We start from the raw sequence: 19,614 nt of genomic DNA on the forward strand, positions 1-19,614 counted from the left end.
GCCGCGGGCAGCGCTGCGTCAGCGGAGAGTGTCGTTATCCATCAGCCGTCTCGTTAGCAGCCCGCCGCCATTGGCCCAGGTCATTACCCGCGTTCGATACGTCGTTAACCAACACGTCTCCCGCCGCACCTCCATTCCTCCTGCTCAATGGAGGATAGGAATGTTTGGAGAGTCGCTGTGTCTGCGTGTGTGTGTGTGTGTGTATGCACGTGTGTGTGTGTGTGTGTGTGTGTTTGTGTCTGTGCTTTTGTGTGAGCACGTGTGCGTGTGTTTGTCTGTGTCTGTGTGTCTGTCAGTGTGCGTGCGTGCGTGTGTGCGTGCGTGCGTGCGTGTGTGTGTGTGTGTTTGTTTGTGTGTGTGCTTTTGTGTGAGCACGTGTGTGTGTGTCCGTGTGTGTGTTTGTCTGTGTCTGTGTGTCTGTCTGTGTGTATGTGTGCGTGTGTGCGTGCGTGCGTGCGTGCGTCCCTGAGAGTACACAGTGACGGGTTGATCCTTCAGTGTATCATAATCGGTGAAAAGGGTTTGACGTGTGTTTGCCTTCACACCGTGTCTGTTGAACGTCCTCCGACGCGGCGGGCGCTGCAGACCGCGGTGCAGCTGTCCTGGGCCGCGCCTCCACTGAGCCTCCAGCCTCTCCTATTGGTCGGCCGGCCGGCGGCCCATGCGGAGGAGAGTCGGTCATCCCTCCATGTGTTTCGTCTGTTTGTGACGTCAACCACTGACGTCCAACCGCATGACATCGATCCTCCTCCTCCACCACGTCAGTCTGCCCTCTGTTCTCCGCTCGCTCTCTCTCTCGCTCTCTCTCTCTCGCCCAGGAGAGAGAGAGTGTGAGAGAGAGAGAGAGAGAGAGAGAGGCAGTGTGTGCGCTGTGTGTATGCATGCGTGTGGGAACCATATCTAGTTCACACACGTGAGTGAAGGCGAGGGGGGGGCGGGAGCTGAGCGTGTGTTAGACTGTTCATGGAGGCTCACGCCGTCCGCTCACGGTGGAATTGGTTTCCCACGGTAACGGAGGCGGGAGAGTGAGACGACATGGAGAGAGAGAGAGAGAGAGAGATACGGGTGAGACGAGAGCGATTGAGGATGTGATTATAATCTCTCTCCTCTAAAACGGGAATAATCGCTGAGGTTTAATCTGTTTATATGTCGATGGGTGGGGGGGGGGGGGGGGGGTTCCTGGTGAGGTGTCTGGTAGCCTAGCAACTGAACGTCCAGTCATACTATAACAGAGCATGAGCCTCGACGGCTCTCGGTACGACTCTGTTGAGCACAAGCCTGGATTTCGTTATTTTCTTATCGATGTTTATCGGCGTCCTGTTCCTTGATGGACAGGACAGCAACGACAGGGAATGACACGCAGCAGGTTGGACCGCGGCTCAGAATCGAACCTGCGGCCCGCGTGCTGAGCCCCCAGACAGGGGGATAGCGGGGGGCAGTCCATGCAGAGGTCTCCGATATTAATACAGACATCCCGTTCATCGTGTCTGAAGGTACTGGGAGAACAGTCAGATATATCCTGTACTGAACTTAGTAGGAATTAGGAGACATTTGTTTGAGCTGAGAGCTCTGCTTATCGTTCACCCGTTCCATGATTCAGTCCCGCCTCCTCTCTCTCTCTCTCTCTCTCTCTCTCTCTCTCTCTCTCTCTCTCTCTCTCTCTCTCTCTGACTCTCTCCTTCCTCCCTCCCTCTCTCTCTCTCTCTCTCTCTCTCTCTCTCTCTGGACCCCCCGGGGCGACGCACGTCGCTGAGCCTGCCCCCCCACTGGGAGAGGAAGCAAATGAGTCTCTTGTAAACCCCGCTTTAATTCCCTGTGTTCCCCCCCCGGGGTCTTTGGGGGTCACAGCGCGATTGTTTGTCACAAAACAACCTGCACGTTTTTTTTGGAAACATTAGCAGAGACGCAGAACCTCTTTATTATGGGATGAGCGATAATAAACGGGTTCCGTGCCACTCATTTGTTTTATGCTGACCCTTACTCCCCGTGCTGAATCGGCCGGGCTGGATCGGTTAAACTTGAACGTAGCTTGCGCTAGGGTTGTGAATAACTCAAAATGTTCATGGTCGAATAATCAGTGGGTGGTATGAACGAATAATCGATTATTCGATGTGTGCCGACATTCACAAAGGCAGCATGACAGTGGATCATCGGCAAGAAATCACTTAATATCTTAAAAGCAAAAAAACAACTAACTGCTAAGTAGTTCCAGTCAAATTGTCTGTTCAGCCTTCAAAACCAGAGCTGGTAAATTGTGTAAAATGCATTAAACTGTCATCAGAAAGTACATGATAAATATGTACACTTTATGTTGAAAGTATAGACTGTCGCGATTCCCATTGAAACGAATGACGCCGTGATTCGGTCTCAAAAACGAGAGCTGATAAATTGTAAAAAATGAACTAAACTGTAATCAGACAACGCGGTTATATGCTATAGACCCCAGAGTATCTGTGGTATAAAGGCGCGGTTATATGCTATAGACCCTAGAGTATCTGTGGTATAAAGGCGCGGTTATATGCTACAGACCCTAGAGTATCTGTGGTATAAAGGCGCGGTTATATGCTATAGACCCTAGAGTATCTGTGGTATAAAGGTTGGGACGACTCACTGGCTCACTGAGCGGACTAGAATATCTCCTGTTGCCAAGTCGTAGCTAAGGTCTGTTACGTTTCCCTTGCATAAGAACGTTACGGGAGGGTAAAGATTGTTCCAGTTATTAGTCAAACCCTCAGCGATACCAGGGAAACAAAGTTATGGCTTGTGAAAAACGTTATAGTTGGATTGTAAAACGCAGGAAAATATAAATGAATGGCCTGAATTTATTTTCTTTGGCAAGGGACCATGGTATAAGCGGGATAATGCCCTTCGAGGTGTCGAACATTAGTTCCGTCCGTTCAATTCTTGTTTATTTGAATGGGAAAAAATGTTAACGTAACAATTAGAGCTGTCAGTTAAACGCGTTATTAACGGCGTTAACGCAAACCAAATTTAACGGCGTTAAAAAAAATATCGTGCGATTAAAGCAATTATTTTATAAAAAAAAAATAATATATATATATTTTTTTTTTTGTTCTTTGGCTCAAAACAAAGAAGCAGTAGCCTGACTGCTATGTTCAAATGACATTTGTTCAAAGCAGTCGTTTAATTGCACTATAGGCTCTTTTTTTGTATCGTCCTGTTTTGATCAGTATATGCCAATGTTGTTATCAATAAAAAATCATTTGCACAAGGCAAGCCGATGCACTTCACCATGTTGATAAGAGAATTAAAATGAGAAGAATTATGGGACAAAAAAATCAAGGGATATTTAGCATAGAAAAATAATTTGCGATTAATCGTGAGTTAACTATGACATTAATGCGATTAATCACAATTAAATATTTTAATCGCTTGACAGCTCTAGTAACAATGTTAAAAATCTGCTTTGACCCTCGGGATCGAATAATCCAATATTCAGACCCATCCCTAGCTTGCGCTGCGTCACCTAAAACAGATCCATCTCTCCAGTCCTGCCGCAGAACAATGCCGCGGACCAATCAATGCGCGCGCTGGACAACTGCTTCTCTTCCGTATTGGAGATCGGTTTCATCGATGTGTGGACGTGACTCCTGAGTATCGGCCCGTCTCTAATCAGCAGAACGCTCTTACTGACGCCGCACAAAAACTTTAAAGGCTCTTTTACAAACACCAAAAAGCCCTGCTCAGCTTTAACTTCCCTTTGTTTGAGCTCACGGGAGGTGGATCTCAGAGCAGTTCTGCTTCCTCCTGAACCCTCCCAGCCGAGCCCTCCCCCCCCCCATGACTCCCTGACTCCCCGTGTTGTCACGTCGTTATGGTCGCGTGGTTGATGGTGTGTTTGGCTGCAGGTGCTGTCGGTGCCCCACAGAAGGCTGGTCTGCTGCAGCCGTCTGTTCGAGGTGACGGACGTCGGCAAGGCCCAGAAGCAGGCCGCCCACCAGAGAGAGGTGTTCCTCTTCAACGACCTCATCGTGGTGAGCTGGGACCGTCACTATGATATGTAGAATCCGCCTTTCCCTGGCGTGAACCCCCGCTCTGCAGGTTCCTTGTGGCCCGGGAGGACCCACCAGATATTGTGCACAGTAAATTAAGCAATCAATTCTCATGATCTTTATTTTTACACAATTATTATTGTAGGTGATGCTTTTATTGACAGATATTTAGGATGAGTTTCATGCTGATGCATGTCAGGAGCAGGAAGAGGTCAGGCATCTTGCTGTGGGATGCCTCCAGGTAGACTGCAGACGTTGGGTTGACATACCAAGCTGGTGTTTAACGTCCGCAGGAACGGTACAATGGGTGAAATAAAAGTATGATACGGAGAAACCACACTTCTAAGAGAAACCGGCTTCTAAGTAGTAGAAGAAGTTTACAGAGTGAATCTAAGATGCGGTTCTGAGGCTCTGTGTGGCGCTCGTTGCAGGAGAGGCGTGTTTGCTAGTGACAGCTGCAATGCACCATTTCTATAGGAACCCCTCTTCTTCTCCCCAAGTTTATTTTCTATAAACTCCCGAAATATCCTGTGACTTCTCTGATCAAATGAAAACAGTCCGTGCAGAATGATGATCAGTTTTTGAGAGCGGGGATCGAAAGCTTTCAAACCGAAGACATTTAGTATGCGCTAGAAGTCAACAATTGAAAGAAATTATCTGTTTTACTTCGGTCACAGCAACAATAAGTTATTCCCTTCCCTTATAGCGTCGAAATCGTCGGCTTAAAAGATGTGCCGTCTCTTGAGTATTTTGACTGCTTTCTAATGACAACTGGGGTCTCATTCCACTCACTGAAAGCAAAATGAAGAGTAACGTTCCACCATTTAGTTTACTTTTTTCCCCGGAGATATCAAATCAGGGGAGGAGACGATCTGAGAGAAGCCGGCCGTTATCTTTCATTGGACCTCTAAAAGAGAGCGGTTGGATATTTCCCAGAGACAATCTATTTCCCTTTGAAAGGAGAGCCGAGGTAGCCTGGTTCTACCAGACTCTCGTACTTCACTTCATTTCATTTCATTTGTACAGAGAGTCTGGACCTAATCAATTGACAAACGTTAACTCACTTGAAGGCGGGTGTCTGTTGAAGTCTAAAATGATTGGATCTGCCCAGTGCCACTCTGGATCTGCCATAACCAATCGCTAACGTTTGGTTGTGACGTATGTCATGCGCCGGGAATCACGCGCAGGTTGTACACAAACCAAACACCTTGCACGAAAATGTCCGTCAACGACAGCTGCAGGTTTTGTTCGTCGAATTTAATTTATCAGGGAAAAATTGCACATTGTAAATCAACTACCGACCTACAACAACAACTCAAACTGGCGTACGACTTCATCGTCATTGTTCTCAGACACGCCCTCTGTTCGCTGATTGGTGGCCGCTGTGGCGGCACAAGAAAACCAAATTACATACAGCAGGTCCAGACCTAGTACTGAAGGGAAATTCAAATTGAGCGGAAGTACTTAGGCGGGCGGAGCCAGGCTAGAGCCAGGCTAGAGCCGAGGTAATAGCTCCAGTGTTTTTTAACACTGTGATGAAGTTCGGAGGCGGCGTATCCTTGGGTGTGCAAACGTTCGCTCGCCGGTTTAGGTTCGGCCCGCTCTCCTTATCCGACTACTTTGGGCTGTGCCTTCATCACGCCCACTCCCACGCGACTGGAGAGTGAAGCCCCATCTTCATCTCGTTTCAGACGTAGCACTTATCTCTCATTGTGGCTCTCCCACACACATTGGAAATAATTCAACGTTAAACTGCATATTAAAAAGGGTTTGATTATTATTATTTATTTTTTTTAATATTTATTGTTATCACTTAGTAGTGCCTGTTAAGTATATGATTGGCGTCCATAGCTAAACCGCTCATATAGGATTCTTTCTGGTTTGGTTTGTGTCAGATTTTGAAGCTGTGTCCGAAGAAGAAGAGCTCTGCAGCGTACACCTTCTGTAAAGCCATGGGCCTGCTGGGCATGCAGTTCCACCTGTTTGAGAACGAGTGTAAGTCAGCACACACTCCCGCACACACACACACACACACACACTCACGCTCACACACACACACACACACACACACACACACACACACACACACACACACACACACACTCAATGTCAACCTGAACTTAGCCTTCCATCCTTTTATCTTGGTTGAAAACAGCATTACTTAACTGAAATCATATCGCATTTGCCATTTTATCCTCAATACTTGGCCAATAAAAGCAGCCGGTTGTCAATTGTTTATCTGTTAAACACTAAATGCATTGTTAAAACAAAGTACACTGGGCGATCCTGAATGATCGTGGATGACGAGGGAAAGGGAAGGACTGACTTCCTGTCGCCACATGCTTCAGTGAGCTGCTACACTATACGATGAATATTCTGCCAACAACACTCCATCCAGGTATATAGCAGTGGTGAAATGGGCTGCAGTTGACAATGTCACCCTCATCTCCTCTCGCTCTCTCCCCCCCTCTCTCCTCCCTCTATATATGATCTAAATATGAAAGTACTATCTCCCTCTATATTCCTCTGGGGCAGAGAGGTACACAGCACTACGTCTGGGAGGGCTGGGGGAGGCACAGAAAGGACGTTCATCAAGGAGGAGCAGGACGCACAGAAGCGAAGAGGGCCGAAATGAAGAATGAAAAAGGGAAATTGTTGCGACAAGACGTGTCTCTCAAATGGATTTATTTAGGGCTCTCCAGAGGCGGAGGCTCTCCTTGTGCTTTGTGGCTGAAACAATAGGGTTGAGAAGAGGGCGATTCAATAGAATTGATTAACGCCAGCGTTTGAAACCTTCTTGTGATTTATTGCGTCTTCCACATTAGTTGCGATGTGAACCTCAAAAACAGCCGAGTGATTCATCCAGAAACAATGGAATTGTGGGCGTGTGTGTGTGTGTTTGTGTGTGTGTGCATTTGTGTGTGATCCGCAGTATTGAAAACTTTCATTGGAGAAGCGCTTTAAGTGTTTTTCTATCCTTAGAATGGACCCCACCTTTTATGCAGAGAAAATACGTAGGTAGGTGGAGTATTGAGTATCTCCAGGGATGTAGAAGGTGTTTTCAGGTTTCTTATATTCAAAAAATATTTTACACCAGCAAATCTTCGATATAAAATCATTCGTGATAGATGAGAGTTAGTCCTCAGGTGGAAGGTGAGCTGATCAGGCAGCGTCTGGACAGCTCTGGTCCTACTAGACAAATTCTGTTTTCTGATCTCTCCCCTCATTCGAGGCATGAGCGTCGGGTATCAGCTCCCGGAGCAGGAGGAAGAAGAGGAAGAAGAGGCGATAGGAACATGGAGGAGGAATACAGAGTTCTAGGAAGTAGAATTTGACGACATGATTACCACAGAGAGCTCTCCCTCTCTGACTCCTCCCCCCATCCACAGGTTCACAGCGTCCGCGCCCTGGCGTTCTCTCGCCGTGGCATGAGAACAACTCTGTTGTAAATTTGTGACATTCACAATCACACACATGTGTGATTCAACCAATTGAAACAACTGTTTGGTCATTTCTGACCTTTGTTGTGTTATTGTGCGTTCCTCAGAATACCTCTGTTGTGTTGTGTGTTCTCAGACTACCTCTGTTGTGTTGTGCATTCTCTGTTGTGTTGTGTGTTCTCAGACTACTCCTGTTGTGTTGTGCGTTCTCAGAGTACCTCTGTTGTGTTGTGCGTTCTCAGACTACCCCCATGGCATCAGCATCCTGTCCCCCTTCGGCTCGGACAGGAAGCAGGTGCTCAACTTCTGCGCTCCGAGTGCTGAGGAGCTGCTCAAGTTCCTGGAGGACCTGAAGGAGTCCATCGCAGAGGTGTCCGAGATGGAGCAGATACGCATCGAGTGTGGGTACCCCCCCTGCTACGTGTGTGTGTGTGTGTGTGTGTGTGTGTGTGTGTGTGTGTGTGTGTGTGTGTGTGTGTGTGTGTGTGTGTGTGTGTGTGTGTGTGTACGTGTGTGTGTGTGTGTGTTTGTGTGTGTGTGTGTGTATGCGCTTGTGTGTGTGTATGCGTGTGAGGTTGTGTGTATGCTCTTGTGTGTGTACGTGGTTGTGTGTGTGTGTGTGTGTGTGTGTGTGTGCGTGTGTGTGTGCATGAGGCTATAAACAGAAGTTGTTTACCATAGATTTGCATACTGTTGAACTTCAGTCGACGGTGGATCAGATGGGGTCGACCGATAGGAAGAGATTTACCCAAACAATAGCAAGATCAAATAGAGGGAGTCTTTCCCTATCGGTCCATCGGTGTGTGTGTGTGTGTGTGTGTGTGTGTGTGTGTGTGTGTGTGTGTGTGTGTGTGTGTGTGTGTGTGTGTGTGTGTGTGTGTGTGTGTGTGTGTGTGTGTGTGTGTGTGTGTGTGTGTGTGTGTGTGTGTGTGTGTGTGTCAAAGCTTCATGTGCAAGGTTTATTCATGTGATTAAGGTATTAACCTTCAACGTTCTCCCAATCCCATTTCACCTGATTGCAAACTTTGGCAGAGAGAGAGAGTGAGAGTGGGAGTGGGAGTGAGTCTTCACAGAGCGGCCAGAGCAGAAAGGAGGGATAAGCCAAAGGTAGCTCATTGATGGCCTCGCTCAGCCAGACCGTATTCTCTATGCTCGTTAGGTCTGGAAGGTCTAGTCGTCAGTCAGGCTTACTCAGCAGCTGATTGGATGAGCTTCAGCAAGCCCGGTCTCCATTGGCTCATTTCCAACGTCAACACCAAAAGCGAATGATACTGCTTCTATTTTAATTGAAGGGCCATCAAATTGAATAATTAAAAAGTAGCATGAATCTTATTATATTAATTAATCCATTGTAAAAGGGTAAAAAACTCCCTTGCTGGGATTGACAGATAATTCTGTTGGGAGCCAAGCAGCCCGTGTTGGGATGGTTCCAATCCAGACTGATATCTGGAGGAGGACCCACGGTCAGACGGTGAGACTCAGACTGGGGTCACTGCTAGCTCCTCACGGTCGCCGGGCTAGCTCCTCGCGGTCGCCGGGCGAGCTCCTCGCGGTCGCCGGGCTAGCTCCTCGCGGTCGCCGGGCTAGCTCCTCGCGGTCGCCGGGCTAGCTCCTCGCGGTCGCCGGGCTAGCTCCTCGCGGTCGCCGGGCTAGCTCCTCAAGGTCGCCGGGCTTGCTCCTCACGGTCGCCGGGCTAGCTCCTCACGGTCGCCGGGCTTGCTCCTCACGGTCGCCGGGCTAGCTCCTCGCGGTCGCCGGGCTAGCTCCTCGCGGTCGCCGGGCTAGCTCCTCGCGGTCGCCGGGCTAGCTCCTCGCGGTCGCCGGGCTAGCTCCTCAAGGTCGCCGGGCTTGCTCCTCACGGTCGCCGGGCTTGCTCCTCACGGTCGCCGGGCTAGCTCCTCACGGTCGCCGGGCTAGCACTTCGCAGTCGCTAGGCTAGCTCTTCACGGCTGACTCATGGAAAAGAAAATCAAGCTCACCTCTTTCTTTACTTTGGGTTTACTTTTCAAACTGATCCTCTGATATGTTCTTCTTCTGATATGTTTTCTTGTGTCCCCTGGTACCTTGTCCCAGGTGTAGGGGGACTTCAGCCTTTTGTGATGTTTCCTAGGGTGCGCTGAGACCATAAGACAACAGGCATGAGGACAGGACATGTGGGCGATACAGAGATGAAAGTGTAGACCGGTCTCTTGGGCGCCACACACTTCCTAGAACACCAGCTAGAGTACAAGGATAAACGTACACACACACACACACACACACACACACACACACACACACACACACACACACACACACACACACACACACACACACACACACACACACACACACACGTATGGATGCAGGCCCACAAATCTTACAAAAACACACACATATATACACACACCCCGACACTGAGACACTAGCACACACACACTCGCTTACAAGCACACCGTCAGACACAGATGCGAATGAGCCCACACCAACAAAATAAGTAAGTAAAGAAGTTCCTGCACGCAGGCTTGCAGCATTTAAACTTGTAGTCCTGCAGTGCAAGCTGCAACTCCCAACTTTGAAGCAGCCGGTAACCATTAAGGACGTTACCATGTGGTCTTGCAAACTGGGATTAAAAGGAAAATGTACGATGGGAACAAAAGCACACACACGCACACACACACACACAAACACTTAATGTTGGCACTCGACTCAATAGTCCTACGGCTGTTTTATTTATTTGCTTTGGTATTGTGCTCCGTGGGAGATGAGGGGGAGGGGGGGGGGGGGGGAAGTCAGCGTTGTGTGATTCAAGATGTGCATCTCCCCTCTACAGCTGGCTGTTGATTACTAAGTCTCTTCATTATGAAAATTACCCCCAGACACCCCTCCCCCTCTCCCTCTCTTCTGGGATGGAGCGAAATCATCCTCTCGCTCATCCTGTCGCTTTCTGACAGCCTTGCAGTGTTCGGCTGGCCACGTTAGTGGATAATCAGCACGTTTAATGAGCGCCCAGCCTGCCTGTGTGTGTGTGAGAGTGAGTGTGTGTGATCCGTCTTTAAAACATACGGAGTGAAGTCTGCTGCCACTCAGAGCCCACAGTCAGTCCTTTCACGCATTCACACATCCAAACGGGACGGGAATATCATTTCTTTGCTAATGTGTTTGCGTAGAAAGTCATACCACATCTCACATTACTGCGCTCACACTTCACACAACGCATACCGACACAACGTGGCCGTCATTTCATAGTGCCCGCAACCCAGCTGAAAAAGGGGGTGCACTTGCCTTTTAAGGAACATGGCGCTTTGGTAAAGCACCTCCAGTGGCCTGTGGAGCAGCTCTCCCTGCCCCGTGGCGAGGGTGGTCCCGCCGTCAGGGCGCCCTTCAGCAGGGGCACAGTGAGTCGGGCTCGGTGGTCGGGGATGGCACCAGACGATTAGCAGCAGCCGTGCTGTGAAGAAGGGGTGGGACGGTTGAAGGTCTAGGAGATGTATGGCATGGCTGGAATTTCAATGGGCGCGCACTGTACAGACACACACATAACTACATGTTTATGTCTGTCTGTCATACTGGATCTGTGCATTCGTCCATCCATCCATCAACCTGTCTCCGATATACATGCACTCTCTCTCTCTCTTTTGCTCTCTCTCTCTCTCTGCCTGAGGCATACCAATGATGGTTATCCGTATCTTCGTATCTGTGTGTAAATGTGTGTGTATCTCGCTCCTGCGCGCGCTCTCTCTCTCTCTCTCTCTCTCTCTCTCTCTCTCTCTCTCTCTCTCTCTCTCTCTCTCTCTCTCTCTCTCTCTCTCTCTCTCTGATTGGTTCTCCTGTGTTCTGTGGTCTTCAGGGGAGCTGGAGAAGCAGCAGGGCTCCAAGACGCACTCTGCAAAGAACAACGGCACCCAGCTGGAGCTAAGGGCCATGCAGGGCTCCCCATCAGGTGTGTGTGTCTGTCAGGATGTGTGTGTGTGTGTGTGTGTGTGTGTGTGTGTGTAGGTGTGTGCACGTTTGTGTTGTATTGGGATGAAGAACGAGTTGTGCTTCTGGCTCTGATATCAGGGGGTTCTTTGACCACCATCGCCAATGCACTAGTGGGAAGGAAGCTTAAACATCCTGTCCGGACCCCCACTCTCTCAGAGAAAAGGGTCTGCAAAGGTTTCACATCAACGCACTGCAGACCGGCTCTGAGGAGAAACACTGATTGAAGTCCCCTCCGTAGCTTCACCCCTTTCTGTTTCTGGACCCCTACCCCGGTATTTCGGCATTCACATATTAGGACTGCAGGATCTGAGATTACCAACGCATTGAAGAAAGCGTAATGAAATAAAGAACTACCACCGCACAGCATAAAAACCTTCACTGTGTTAATGTTTCATGTGTTTTCTATCCCTGAAGGTCATCAGGACATCCTGGACAGAAGTGGGCACAACGCAGTAGAGGTTAGTACCTTTTAATAGGCTTGTGTCCTATGCAGCAGGTAAGTTATTATTTATTCATTTTTTGTATTTATAATTTAAGTTATTTTGTCAGTTTAGTCAGTAAGCTAGTAAGAATAGAACACAGTTAGCCTATAGGGTTAGCGTGCCGTTAGCCTACAGGGTTAGTCTTCTGTTAGCCTTCATGTTTAGCCTACTGTTAGCCCCCATGGTTAGCCTACAGGGTTAGCCTACTGCTAGCCTTCATGTTTAGCCTGATGTTAGCCCCCATGGTTAGCCTACAGGGTTAGCCTACTGCTAGCCTTCATGTTTAGCCTGCTGTTAGCCCCCATGGTTAGCCTACAGGGTTAGCCTACTGCTAGCCAATCGACAGAACCAGAGCGTTCCAGCCAGAGTGGAATGAAAAATCGTCAGCCAAGCAAAAAAAGAAAAACGCCCCCCTCTTCTCCAAGATTTAAGACGGTGTTTCAAGGAAACCGTCGTAATCACGAAATACAAAAACATTCCCCATCATTCCCCCTCCGTGGACTACGACTTGGTACTTATGAATCTTCAAGCCTCTTTCAAAGGAGTGGGCTGTAAACTAGTTCTCATTGGTGAAAGCTTAATCAAAACTCGGCTTTTACCCACATAAGGGACGCAGTGTGTGTGCGCGCGTCTGTGTGTGTTTTATGCTCGACTCCTTAATTAACATACTTATAGTCAGGCAGTTAAGTTGAACGCTTGTTTGACCCAGATTCATCACCTCTCCTCGCTCGCCGGGATTCGGAGGAGACCGCGGCGTTGCCAAGCTCCTAAGCAGAGCGCCGACTGGGACATAAAGACGGCCTAGCAGCAACGGTCCCAAACGCATCCAAGGAACTGTTTAAACTATTGGCGAGGATGTTCTTGTGTTGAGCGATCGGTTACGCTGGGGAAATTGTCAAACAGGGTCCACCGTCTACCTGTTGGTAATCGTCAGGTAGACGCCTTAACCCCCTACCTGTTCATTGAGGACAGGTGTATCCAAAATAAATGAATAGGAAGATACTTTGGAGAAAAGTGTCTGAGATTTTTTTTTTTTAATGAATGACTTGAATGGCATGTATGGAAACTCATCTAAAGTCCAGATTATTAAGAGTCACGTCTCTCCTAGACACTCAGTCGAAGGCATTTTGTGGTCTTTATCTGGTTTGGGTTCTTTCCTTTCCAAGAGATTATAATTTCCGCCATAATAAGCACCAGAGTACAACCGAATTATATCCCACTACTATACAAGCGCTGCATTACTTCGGTCAGATCTGCAAGTGCAAAGTAGCACATACCACAAACCCTACTGTTGCAACAAATAAAGGCATTTCAACACACAGCCACAAAGTATAGATGAAGGATTCAAGGTCCAAAGATAAATACACATCTCCGGGGGGGGGGGGGGGAGTGGGGGGGTTGCACTTTAAAAACCTTGACATTTCCGTGACGCCAGCCCTCAGTAAACCCAAACCCTGTTCTGAGGAGGAGCAGGCGACGACAGTGTGAGGGCACTGCCAACGCACACTCCCTCCTGACAACATCCGATGTGACACCTCTGTCAGCGTGCCCCCGTCCGTCAGTTCCGACGCGGCGTGGAGAATCAGCCCTGATCTGCTCTCCCCTCGCCGCTCCGCATCGCTGGTCAGGTAGAGGCCGAGGCGAGGAGGACGGATCTGTGAATGGCCGCGCCAGAGCACAATGAAGTCCCTGTTGCTCATCCCGAGGTAGACGTCAAACGCACGGTCGAAGGGCTGTGGGGGGGGGGGGGGGGGTTGTAGAGCCGGCCGCTCCGATCGAAACCCTTCTGTTAGCTCCTGACAACCTTGGGTCGGTTCGATGAAACTCTGGTTTCAAGTAGGCAGGAACGGAAGACATCCACAATGGCACAGAATGAAGGCCAAACACTGACAAGTCACACAAAAGAGTGTTTGGGATGTTGGAAGCAGACGTATTAGGCCGGGTTGTTGGTTGAGTTAAACGGAACACACCAGGAGTTTCCCGTTGAGTGGGATTTGTACATACTGGCCCGATTGAAGGCTACAATCTTTCTCATCTCAGGTTCACAAACCTGCCATTACACCCCTGATCTCCTGATCTCCATCCGGTTCGATTCAGGTTGAAGGACATCCGAAGGACTCTATAGTATCAGTGCTCTCGATAACCTCTCATTCAGTACATTACTGATCTGGGTCCTGTTCGTGAGTCAGTTACCAAGGATCTCTGTTGGTAGGCAGACATAATGTAAGCAAATGTTTACATCAGAACTTCCACTTCATTTGTCCTTGGGTGCGTAAAATGGCAGCGCACTCCTTCAACCTGTTCTTGAGACGATTTAAAGCTTTCAACGGAAGGTGAATAGTGTCAGTGTGCGTCAGCAGAAGTGTAGGCCCCCGAACAAACGATAATTGACGACTCTCACTCTCCAACTACAAGCAGGGTGTTAGCGTCCTCTAGCACAGGGAGGGTTTCATTCTGTTGACGTTTGCCTGTGGGTGTCACGATTGGTGTCGGCTTGAACACTGTGTCTCGTTCTCCCCTTGCACACCTGTCGTGTCCTTGGTCCTCCGTTTGGCTCCCTTCCTGTCTGTGCCGTTCACCCCCCCCCCCCTCACTCCGCTCTGCACCTGCCTGCCCGCCGGTGGCGCCCCCCAGTGGTTTGGAAAGGAACGACCCGAGGGCCCTCACTCGGTGTCGCCTTCGGAACCGCCTCTCTCTGTTTGTTGGCCTCTGGCGACGCACCACCCGAACACCACCGACACCACCCCCACCAGCACCACCACCCCCACCAGCACCACCACCCCCACCAGCACCACGCCCCCTCCCCAGCACCACCACCACCGACACCACCCCCACCAGCACCACCAGCACCACCAGCACCACGCCCTCTCCACCAGCACCACACCCCCTCCCCAGCACCACCACCTCCGACACCACCCCCACCAGCACCACCACCCCCACCAGCACCACGCCCCCTCCCCAGCCCCACCACCACCGACACCACCCCCACCAGCACCACCAGCACCACGCCCTCTCCCCCAGCACCACCTCCCCCACCACCACCACCACCACGCCCTCTCCCCCAGCACCACCAGCACCGCCCCCCCTCCCCCCGTCAGAACCCTCCCCCTGTGTTCCCCAGCATCCGAGCTCCAGTGATCCCCCCCCCCCCCCCCCGTGTCGGGGGGGGGGGAGGACGATGGAGGACCTCCTCTTCTGTACCTGAACCCCGCCCCCCTCGCATGCCAGTGTCTACCCCCCCCCAGTAGACCCCCCAGAGCTGAGAGGGCTGGACGGACGTAGAGGAGGAGTCTTATAACACATGATGCTGTTCTCTTGGCTGTTTTCTAAACTAGGTGTCAATCCAAAACAGGCTTCAGACGCACCGGCTCAGCTGCAGCCCGGAGCCGAGCCCCGGGAGCGCGGGCCCTCCTAGCCACCAGGGGGCGCTCTTCAGGCCGGAGTCGCCCCAGGGCCCCGTGCCCCCCCCCCAGCATCACACGCCGCTGGCCGCAGTGGCGGCGGCGGCGCCGGGCGTGGCCCCGGGCACCCCCACCCACCACCACCTCCACCAACTGCACCAACACCAGCTGCACCTGCACCAGCTCCACCTGCAGCAGCAGCAGCAGCTCCACCCCCTGGCGGCCCCCCCGGCGGCGGCCGTCAGCCTGGGGGACCTGCGCCCCGAGGCGCTGCACATCCAGTGCCAGCAGATCGTCAAGGTCCTGGTGATGGACGGCGCGGGGGGGCACGGCCACGTGGAGGCCTTCCTCAGCCAGACGCCCCACCCCCACCAACACCTGTACCACCACCAGCCCTACCCCCACCACCACCACCACCACCACCTGCACCCCAGCCTGCAGCCGCACCCCCTCCTCCACCACCACCACCACCACCAGCCCTACCACCACCACAGCCTCCACCAGCTCAGCCAGCCCGCCGCCGCCGCGGCCGCCGCCCCCGACGAGCAGCAGCCCCCGCTGCCGCCGCCGCCGCCGCCCTACAACCACCCCCACCAGTACATCCCCCCCCCGGACCCCCGCCTCGGCCTGGCCCGCACCCCCAGCGGCTCCCAGAGCATGCTGTGAGCAAAGACCCGGAACCGGAACCGGGCCTGGATTCCCTCTCCCAGCAAAGACCTGCACACTCATTTATATACATGCATATATATGTACACAAATATATGTATATATATGTGTGTATATACATGCACTGATACAGCTCACACACGCACACAGTGTACAGTGATACAGCTCACACACGCACACAGTGTACAGTGATACAGCTCACACACGCACACAGTGTACAGTGATACAGCTCACACACGCACACAGTGTACAGTGATACAGCTCACACACGCACACAGTGTACAGTGATACAGCTCACACACGCACACAAACACAACGCAAGTATGTACGCCAATACCTGCTTCACCAACCACCCCCCCCCCCCCCCTTCTCTTACCAAATTATACATTATGTACATATATACATACAGAAGATAGAAGAATAGGATTATGAAATCACAATGTATATGCATATATTTAAGGTAAAAATGAAACAAAAGAGAATGAAGATTTTAAATAGTTGCTGAGAATTCAATGAATTGCTGATATAACGTTTTACGTTTATGTATTTTGAAATATTAGGTAGTTTTAACAAATTTCTATAACTTTACTTCATTTTTTTGCCAGTTTAAACTCTTTGATGCTCGAAAAAAGAAAAAGACCACGTTAGTTGCGGGCAGATTTCCTCGTAGTCTGGGTACGACGTCCGATCCCAAAAACCAACAGGAATATTTTTAGATGGATTGGTGATGGATTGCATCTCTTTGTGGACCGCTTGATTTCACTTTTATCATCCCTAACCTCATGTCTACTCAGTACTACAGTGTGTGTGTGTGTGTGTGTGTGTGTGTGTGTGTGTGTGTGTGTGTGTGTGTGTGTGTGTGTGTGTGTGTGTGTGTGTGTGTGTGTGTGTGTGTGTGTAGGTGTGCGTGTGTGTGTGTGTGCATAGTTTTTTGTAAATGCGTGCAAGTCAAATATATATAAGCCTCCACGAGAGAAAGGAGTGGATGCACTCGCCTCTATACTAGGGCTAGGGTAACTATTAAAACATATAAAAAATATTCAGCTGCTTTCAGTAATTGTATCTTTTGCCCGCTTTTCCTTTACAAGGGGCCCAAAAAAAAGGATAAATTAACAATGGTGACGAGGTCTCACAGGACATTGTCGGAACTTCAAAACCCGGCTCCTTGTTTTGGGATTTAACTAATGTGTTACTTTGGATGAAAAACATTTTCCTCCCCTCAGCGGTTTTTTGGGAGAAAACGATCCCCGGTGTTTGTCTGTCACGCTGCTTCCCGTCTTGTTGTGCTTCTCTTCTATCGTCCTCCGCTATCCGAACGTCTGTCACGCTCAGAGGATTCTCTGACACACAGACGGAGAGCGAAGGCAACTAATAATACGGCTTCATCACCGCCAAACCAAATCACCCCAGCGCCCACCTGATGAACCTCATCGCTATGGTTACCACGTTATTGTTTGACTGGTACGCTTCCTGTTTGCTGTGGTGACCTTCTGCCAGGCCTTTGTGTTCGTGTTGGGAACGGATCGTCTGAATATTTGCCATTTGGCTCCACTGAGGATCACCAAGAAGCTGTACTTATTGAGATGTTGAGAATCTATTTATTATTTTTATCTTTTTTATCTATTTATTTATTTAGTTGTATATTTATTTATTGGTGTTTGTATTTATTTATTTATTTATTTATTAGTTGTTCGGCATAGATTCATATTGACACAATATTGTGTTTGTGTGAGTGTTGTGTATCCATTTGAATCTGCTAAAATCCTGAATTCATAAACCACCATTTGATTCCAGTCTCCACAACTCTTTTTTTATCTTTTTGTTTCGTTCCCCAGATAACCTTCCCATGTGACATTTTGAAAAAAGTTAAGAGTTTTCTCTGATCTGAGAGATGCACACACACAAACACACACACCAAGCTCCTGTGTCAAAATGCCGCCTCCATGAATCTGATGGCTCGTGTTCTTGCTGAATGCTCGATGCGGGGGGAGGCGGGGGTATATCTGATGCCCTCTGCTGCCCCAGCCCCAGTGTATTGTAAAGATCACACCAGCGGGGGTCAGACGGACAGGTGACCTGGAGACCCTGCTGCGGGGGGCGGGTCCTTCTGAGGGAGGGCTACCTCCTGATTGGCTGAAACTCTGAACACGTGCTTCTCTCTTGTCAACCTGAGATGTTGATTTCTAATCCCTGATCGCTAGATGGTCTCTGTCCCCTTTCTGCATTGTACCACAAAACAGAAGGATCGAGGCACTGTGTGTGTATGTGTGCATCTGTGCGTGTGTGTATGTGTGCGCACGAATGTGTGTGTGGGACACACACACAATGACCTTGTATAATTAATAAGAGCGTTTATAAAATAACGATTCACAAAGTGGCGGTTCTATCTAGTTGTTCCAACACGACATCGATCGATGGATAGATGATCGACCGATCGATGGATCGATGGATTAAGGATGTCCACATCACTGCTGCTGTGAGTTCCACGGTACACGCGGTGTTTTGCTTGTTTTGATTTTATTTAGAAGAATGCGATGGTGTGCCCATGCATGGCTCTGCTCTGGGGAACCGAGGCCTAACGAACTAACTGTGATCCCACTAAGTCTCTCTAGAGACTTCATTTTTCTTGTGCATGACTGAATTTGTTGCCCGTTTAAAGAACAGAGAGACACTAGCTGATCCCTGGGGGGCGTCCCGCGTCGTGGGCAGGACAGTAAGCTTCCTTGAGTTCCGGTCAGGAGCATTTAAAAACCACCCGTCCTAAATAGAAGTTTGATTATAAAAAAAAAATGAGGATTAAAAAAACAGCTGAAAACAGATTTACTTTGTAGTTACACTGGGACTGTTAGTTTGGTTTAAACACAAAAGAAAATCGGTCTACCAGCTGTTACATTACATTTAATTAATAGCCTACGTTAGCTTATTATTTTAGTTTAATTAGGTCAGCTGTCACTCTTTCATTTGGTGTTATGTCATTTTAGCCCTTGGGAATAATTATAATGTTTTGTTTCGGGAGTGTAGGCATTTCTCTTGCACACGCTGATGGTTTTACAATCAAATCCATGAATGAAGTAAGTTGTTGAAAGAAATAAAGAGATTCTTTCACTGCACTTTAGAGGGAAAAAAATACATTGATGTGCTAACAAATAAAACACACTTTTAGATATGTATTTGTAAAAAAAAAACTGTCTCAAGTTCTCATTGAAATGGACGCCCTGCGTCGCAGTGTCATCTCTGACCCAGGGTATCCGTTTGATTTCATGTCACAGGGTTGTGCATTTTGTGTGTGAGAAATGAACGAGTGATCTGTTGTTCCTGTGTGTTTATGCCTTCCATTTCCAAATGTAAACACAATGTTGCAGCCAACAGCAGTCCTCTGTCTGTCCTCTCCCTTCTCTCTGTCCATCAGTCGACTGCTCCTCGACGGCACTCTGTCCTGTTCCAATACTTAACAAAACGGACAGAGCTGCGTTTGAGCAGTACGTCAATATTACCCAGATGACGTTCTGAGTCAAAAGATGAGAATATCACAGAGTGGCACGCAGTAGCCCCACAGTACCGCTGAACCAGAGCGTAGGATCTGTGAACCAAAGGGCTCCGTAAGGCCACTGCACGCCACTGCGCGCCCTCCCTCCTGGGTTTGTAGCAG

General features: G+C 49.5%; 1 protein-coding gene across 1 annotated transcript in view; it reads left to right on the top strand.

Moving 5' to 3' along the window:
- iqsec3a (IQ motif and Sec7 domain ArfGEF 3a) overlaps positions 1-15,965 on the top strand; it is a 41,688-nt gene extending 25,723 nt beyond the window's left edge. The window contains exons 6-13 of the mRNA XM_056578779.1: positions 3,870-3,995; positions 5,909-6,008; positions 7,696-7,854; positions 11,283-11,375; positions 11,831-11,874; positions 15,234-15,468; positions 15,535-15,664; positions 15,755-15,965. Coding sequence (XP_056434754.1) covers positions 3,870-3,995; positions 5,909-6,008; positions 7,696-7,854; positions 11,283-11,375; positions 11,831-11,874; positions 15,234-15,468; positions 15,535-15,664; positions 15,755-15,965 — 1,098 coding nt within the window. The remainder of the gene's footprint in view (positions 1-3,869; positions 3,996-5,908; positions 6,009-7,695; positions 7,855-11,282; positions 11,376-11,830; positions 11,875-15,233; positions 15,469-15,534; positions 15,665-15,754) is intronic.
- Positions 15,966-19,614: the final 3,649 nt, after the last annotated feature.

This window comes from Gadus chalcogrammus, chromosome 19 (assembly GCF_026213295.1).
Source record: "Gadus chalcogrammus isolate NIFS_2021 chromosome 19, NIFS_Gcha_1.0, whole genome shotgun sequence".
Classification (NCBI taxonomy): Eukaryota; Metazoa; Chordata; class Actinopteri; order Gadiformes; family Gadidae; genus Gadus; species Gadus chalcogrammus.